The sequence below is a fragment of the Opisthorchis viverrini genome (genome assembly GCF_000715545.1).
Source record: "Opisthorchis viverrini unplaced genomic scaffold opera_v5_190, whole genome shotgun sequence".
NCBI lineage: Eukaryota > Metazoa > Platyhelminthes > Trematoda > Opisthorchiida > Opisthorchiidae > Opisthorchis > Opisthorchis viverrini.
The window spans coordinates 84,189-91,342 of NW_008751846.1; the positions used below are offsets into that span (position 1 = coordinate 84,189).

General features: G+C 46.1%; 1 protein-coding gene across 1 annotated transcript in view; it reads left to right on the plus strand.

Annotated features, from left to right (window-relative positions):
* Positions 1 to 5,721: 5,721 nt before the first annotated feature.
* T265_07844 (hypothetical protein) overlaps positions 5,722 to 7,154 on the plus strand; it is a gene marked incomplete at both ends in the record, with an annotated part of 24,519 nt that continues 23,086 nt past the window's right edge. Inside the window, 2 exons of the mRNA XM_009173484.1 lie at positions 5,722 to 5,823; positions 5,857 to 5,982. Of these exons, the coding sequence (XP_009171748.1) occupies positions 5,722 to 5,823; positions 5,857 to 5,982 (228 nt within the window). The remainder of the gene's footprint in view (positions 5,824 to 5,856; positions 5,983 to 7,154) is intronic.

The following is a 7,154-nucleotide window of genomic DNA, read 5'->3' on the forward strand; positions in this document are numbered from 1 at the left end:
GTCATACAATTTGCCCAGTGAATCATATATTGTCTTCCTGCTGAGTCTTGAGTTTTAATGTAAATCGATTGGATAGCGTTCGAGAGAATGTATGAGTGTTCACGTGAAAAGCCGCCGTAGTGTCGCACTAGCTCCTCTGCTTTCATCCCCCTGAGTTTGATAGAAGTACTCATAATGTTAATTATACGTACAAACTGTCGTGCAACAAGTTCCGAGTTCACGCGCATTCGAAATGCCCACAGTCTGCAAGTGGTTACCAATATCGGGAAACAATCGGTGGACGAATTTTAGTACGTTTAAACGCTGAAGAACAGTGTACTTCGTAAGCTTGGATTCTTCTGCGTGACTCGAAGAAGCTCCCTAGTTTACCAAGTACACTACTCAGCGATTCAGAAAGTAATACGAACATACCAATTATTTTACGTGGGAGGCATTCCCTTTGAACCGAATGCATTGGACTTCTTCCGCTGGTTGCTTTCTGTTGTTGTTATGGGTGACTGCATGGTAACTCGTGGTTTGCTTCACAGACGAAAGCTATTAGGCGGGTGCAGTTTTGTAAACTGTATCTGTGTTACATCACCGGAATACCATCTGCATTTTAATTACGCAACTCCGATTGGCCAGTGATCATGATTATGTATTTCGGGTCTGTTGTTGATTCTTTGATGTTCAACTGATTCCCGTTTAGTACAATTAAACGAAGTTAACATGCTTACCCACTGCTCTCATTGTGGTCGGCAGAGGGGCCTGTTACTTCATGTAGTCGCCCAACAATCACACTACTCTGGCATACCTATCCAAATCATTCCGTCGTATCTAGCTGGCCAACGCAATAACGATGGCTTGATCGGCTGGAATAAGACATCTGTCGAACACATCACAGTGGGAGAACACAATCAACAGATTTCTTGTGTTTCGAAATATGGTTTTGTGGCCGCTTACATTGGTTGCTGTCCATGTGTCTACTCGCCAAACTCGGCAACTAGCTCGCCAGTATTTCGTCCCCTGGGGGGCGAGGTGGCCCAAGTGATTAGAGCGCGAATTTACTGACCGGAAGGTCCGTGGTTCGAACCCGACCTCTGCTTCTTGATTTTCCCTGTCTAGGCTTGGGCGACCTGGAAGTATCCCAGTCCTCGTGCTTCCTTCGGGTGGCATGACAGCTAGGCACCGGAAGGGTGCTACAGCTGAACGTTCTCCTCTCTTCTCCATTTCGTCCTCAATCTCGGGGACATAATCAACACGCACACACTTCAGTTCTACCGAGATTAACCAACTAATCGTACCTTGCTATAAAGATCAAAACGCTGCACTAGAAGAATGCATCTTCACTTATGTAGGACACTGTTTTCGTCCGGGGTCCAAGATAGATCCATAGCACCAAGATCGTCAACAGTTTATGACAGCCACCCAAGTACCAGGACTGATGATCGGTTGTGGTACTTCGGTTTTTATTCTAGGTTTCCGCTAGTATGTAGTGTGCAGCCCGAAAGTGTGAACGAGGCTTTAGGTGCCACCGTGGCTCAGGGTACATGGCGACACCAGTTTCAGTAAGTCTGAAAACCCCTACTCAACAACCCAACTCGTTTTGATTGGCTCGTGAGCTGTATGAAGCTAACGCACCAAATATGTCTGGTTCTTAACTCATCGGTTTTATAGACTGCGTGTGTTTGATGTTTGGGCACCGCAAAATCAGCGTTCTCCAAAAATAACACCTCGATAGAGCTACGTGAACCTGACCTAGTTTGGCGCGTATGGTTTCCTTGTTCCAAGTTTGATGCGATAAACAAGGACCGCAGCTATTCTTCGAGTAGACGTTACGGATTCACAGGTGTTCAGCACCTCAACATGGCGCAGTCTATACAGCAAACACGTCTGATCAGAATCGGTACAATGAACCAATGACTTTCTCTCTATTTCTGCTTGAAGCAGATTAGGTCCGCACGTGTAGTGAGGCCATTGCTCATGGGTCTTAGCTGGCTCCCATCCGAATCTTTTTAGGGACTGTAGCAAGAAAAGACGATATGAAAATGAAACAAAGTTCCGGTCCGACTCACATCACGCGGAGGGTGCCAGTGGGTACGGTTACTTCGAATAGTGTCTTAGTATCTCTCTTTGTGTTTCAAAATAAGGGTCGAAATCCTAGTTGTTGAGGCAGCTAACAGCCTCTCCTCCTTCAGGAGAATCCATTCGCACTACAGACCGGGTCCCTCGAATGTCATCGTTTGGAAAACAACGCGTGATCCGCTATTAACGAGGCAGGTTTTACAGACGAATTTGATAACTAGTAAATGTTTAACGAGCTCTCCTGTTTAGGCATTGCCAAAAAGAAATGGACGTTACTCAATCGAGACGACCTCAACAAGACTGCATGATGCACGTAAAAAATCTCCAGGGTTTGAACAACACGAACAGTTGGGACGTAGAGAATGTACTTCGAGTTTGTATGTACGCGTTTGTGGGAAATCAACGCCAATATGAAACAAATTCATGGTGGAACACTGGTGGTTGTTCGATATGCTGGCAGTGGTCGGATACGCTTATTACTCACTGTTAATGGTTCCGTTCTGCCGTGAACTGCTACCTATAAAAGGAATATATGTAAACAATGTGAACGGTTGTACGGTACAATGCTAAATAGCTTGATTTGGATTGTTTGCGTTTTACAGAAACTCCGTTGATATCTGTTGGTCCTAGCCAGGTGGATGAAGTTTTAGATGAGGAACCAGTTGGAAATGATGCTTATTCCGGTTTCGCCCTCCTATCTAACTCCTGCCATCTTCTTCACTACCATAGGGTGTCCAAATTTTTGCATGACAGTTCGCCCCTTCAGTCCATGGCTTACTGAAGGGAAGCTGGGTGCCTGGAACGCCTTGCTAAAAAAGGAACAGCCGTTATCAATGGCGGGACGGTTTGTAGCCGGTGAGTCCGAAAATGTCCTCGCTAGTCCATACATCTGCGGTTACAGCCGCAATCGTCGACCAGCTCCGTTAGGTATGTCTCTGTTCGATAGATTTCTGTTTTGGCAGGTGAGTTATCATTCATCCTGGCGCAGATTCGTTAGTACGACCACGCTTTATTTGTGGAGTCTGTTGAAACGCACTACAGCTACGTATGTCTCGGAAGAATGCAGCATGTTACTTTATTTTGACGTTTTCCATTAGTCCCGTATATCTATAAAACACGTGCGAAGAACAGTTCTATTAAATCCATTTTTTATTTTGACACATGATACGAACTTTACCCGTCACGGATGGCACTGACACCTGGCGTCCGCTCATGAATAGTTTTGTGGAAAGCAAGCAGCTCGCGGCTATTCACGTTGTCTATGGAGGCAACGGGCAAGCAGTACCGAATCGGGATCTCCGTGGTGGACAAAACGGCTGCGCTGTTTCGAGTAGTTAGATTCACTTCCGCTTGCGACATCATAATCCACCGTTAGCATGCGCCTAAAGCTGTCCAGAACCACACATCTCGTATAACATTTGTATGTCGCGTCCATAAACACTCCGCCGATGTTCAGTAATCTCCAACCGAATGGCTCGTTGGAGCAGTTCGCAGGACACGTTTTCTTCCTGTTGCCATAACAGCATACGCGACTTAAACTTGCTGCGTCACATTGATGCCTTCTATCTCGAGGGCCCAGTGGACGTATATCACACTCAGGCGGCCTGTTTATGCACAATCCGGAATGGCAGATATCTAGAGAACGCTGATGGTCAGCATCGAACCTGTTTAAGATGTAACCCACAAGCTTGAGTCAGACGAGGGTTCCACTCGTGCGCAATGTAGTTCAAGTAATCAATCTGCCGTACACTGTATCGTAGATCAACAAGGGGTTCTTTTTCAAGCCTCTCCGGCAAGATTAAATGCCTGCAGATTTTCTGCCCCAGAACTCAGAAAAAATAGAGTCGTACTTGAAATATGCAGTTGGGCATTCAAGGGGGTTGACAACCTGATGACTGGTGTAGTAAGCCACCTTGCTAAATTACGCAATCTCAATGTACCTTTGGTGGACTTGTAGGGGTACTGTTCACAGAATGAAGCACGAAAACCCTAATTATTTGGCGTCACGGCCCAACAAATCAGAATTCATCTTGACTACTCTGGTAACAACAAATAAAACTTCTTATGAATGACTTGACTAGCACTACTCCCTTCGAGGGCGCAGAAGTGCATTTACATAGGAATTTGCTTGCTGGAATTTTCCGGCCGCTATTCTTAGCCTTTCTGGTGTGTCAGTGCCTGAGGGAATGGCCTTACAACTGGGGTATACTGCAGTCACGCTTGACCACAAGCCCAACTGTGCCAACAGTCGAGCTGGTGGCCTCGTGCGTCCAGTGACTAGTTAATAATAATTAGCATGTGCACACATTCCTTGGGATTAGCTTGCAGGTTCCCAGCAGATAACATGGAAGGTTCAGTAGGACAACGCCGAGGCGACCGACGTCCTTGCTGTGCCCCACTCGAGCGTCCTCTGTTTGCACGTTTGGGGACAACCACCTAATATTTTTACTGGGGTGGTACTGTCGGGAGCAGTGGCACTTATCAAGCCCTGTACATTCTGTAGATCACCCTGGAGTTCCAAGGGAAATTAGTATGTAGCATCGCCCCTTAGGTCCCTAGCGGGAAGTAGCCAGCACGAGGACTAGCGTAAAGGGCATCTAAGAGGGACTTGAAAGGGCTAATGCATAGAGGGTTAGCAAAGGTTGGAGGATGGTTATTCCACGCACTATTCGTCTGATATCAGGAAAATTGTTGCTCAGTAGAAATGCGCGTCGTGGGCTCGAAGATATCGTTACCATCTCCTCGCGGCGTAACAGTTGGTGAAACGACGAAAAATCTTCCAAACATTGTTTAAACAGGGTCTAAGTAATTACTCGGTTGCCTAGGAGGCGGTGATGCAATAGGAGGGCCAATTTTATTACCCCGAGCAAAGTTTCACACCAAGTAGGACCAAATCTAGTAACCCGAGCAAAGTTTCACAACCAATGAATTTTAATGGCATGCCGTTGGACACACTCAAGAGAGTTACGTATTTCTTGCGTCTTCAGCTGATAATTTTGTTCTCCCATCCAAGAAGTGGTCTGGCGTATGTCCCACAGAGTATCTGGAAAGTATGCGTGTAATGAGGCAGAAGTGCGTCAAATCATCGGTTGAATGGGACGAATTTCATAGTGCATTGCTTCAAACTAAGGTCTAGAACCCCATAGGAGAGGCTCCTTCGCTTTATTTTGGCCTATAAAAACAAATATAAGCAGACGTGACACCTACCGACCCGATTCTGTGAGCCATCCGCTTCCTGCTCTTAGAGGTCCATTGGTGGCACAATACTCTTAGCTGGAAAACCCTTGCAAGTGGACTAAAAAGTTTCGTGTCATAATGTTGCATTTTTTGCGCATGTTCTCTAACCAAGAAACATCCTAATCTACTTATATATTTTTGCAGCTCACCAAATTCTACAGTCCACTGAGGGAATCACGCCTCGACGGAAAATGTCTGGTGAAGTACTTTTTAGCATCAGTGATACCCCAGGATGCCTACATGGGGCTCAAAAGTTTAGACTCGTTCTCTGAGCCCAATTGCCGGTCTCTTTTAGCACATCAAAGACACGTCCTAGCTTTCCGTGTTTGAACTCCATTGTGCGAATACTACGATCCTTACTCTTATGCAGACTTTCTGAACTGAATCTAGCCACGGTATTTGACCGCGAAATTTACTGCTATGCGTTACCCCGTTTCGTTCTCCAAGCTCTGGAAGAAGGCCCATGATAGTCCAACCGAATTCAGCGCATGGACTGCGTTATTGGATTTGGTGGAGAAACAAGTACGGATGCTATTCTTATGTATCAATTTTTAGCAAAACATCGAACATGCGCGCAAAGCATTCGATGACTTTTTCCAACACTTTCCATACTGTTACGGGTACTGGAAGAAGTGGGCGGAGATGGAGAAACATAAAGGCGACAAATTGCGTTCACTAGAGGTACGTAAATCAATAACCGCTTAAGGTAATGGTATAATGTGGTATGCTAGTGACATCCGTATACATTCGTATATCTGTGTGCCACTTTTCAAATTATTCGACTGTTAACGGCATAATGCCTCACTTCCGGCGCGGCTATGCTCGATAAATATTTCAGTTTAGCCATTGGAAGTGTAAACCTTCGAATTACTGCAACCATCAAATTGCGTGGGATCACGACCTTGTGGTTCTTCCTGAAGCTCCGAGAAGTACAGCCAATGACAGTGCTTTCGTACCAGTTGCACAAACTACCTGGTTTTGCGCACCACCGATAGCTTGACAGTTCTGTGTCATGTCATTGAGAACAAGAAGCCTAGCCCACCGCATGGGTCCTTAATTGATTCAGGTCTTTCAAAAACCCGCCTTGAAGCTGAAGTCGATCAACATGAGTGCCATTAATCTCGGGGATAACGTTGGTTGGCGTGTACCAAGCACTAACGGTTCAGCCTCCGAAGTCCTCGATCTGATTATTCAAGGTTAGTTTTCTGGAGCTTGCGATACCTTATTGGTTAAGGTGTGGACTTACCGACCGGAATGTCCGTGGATCGAAAACAACCTTGGCACCTCAGCTTTTCCCGTCTAGGCTTTCAATCACGTAGCGAGTAACGATAATGTGCGCGGACTGTGATGATATGCTCTCCCCAGCTATGTTGTCTGATTCCGACTCTTAGTATAGCGAAATAGCAAGAGGACGAAGCCTCGCACACAAGTGTAATGCTCCGAACAACAAGCGAATAAGAGGCAATGACGGAAAAATAACAATGCATATACATATATAATGATAATGCTGTTAGCACATACGAAGGTAGAGAGTTTCTGAGAATAGTATCCTCAACAGAAACCTTGCAATCTTTAAGCCGTCTTGCTTCCTCTGTGTGGCATGGCAGCTATGCTATGGCAACGTCAGCTGCGTAAATTGGAAGCGTTGACCCTATGCACTTGGGTAGCCTACCGAGAGAAATGGCCGTTTTAGCGTCGAAGTATACACCCAAGGTTCAGTGCGATGGCCTGTTTTGTGGATGGAGCCAGGTCCCTTCGACGGATGTTGGCTGAACTTGTGGAGACAGGTTATCCGATGGTCGCATCCGACACTTCAAGACGCTCTTCGGGGCGTTTCAGGCGACTCACTGATC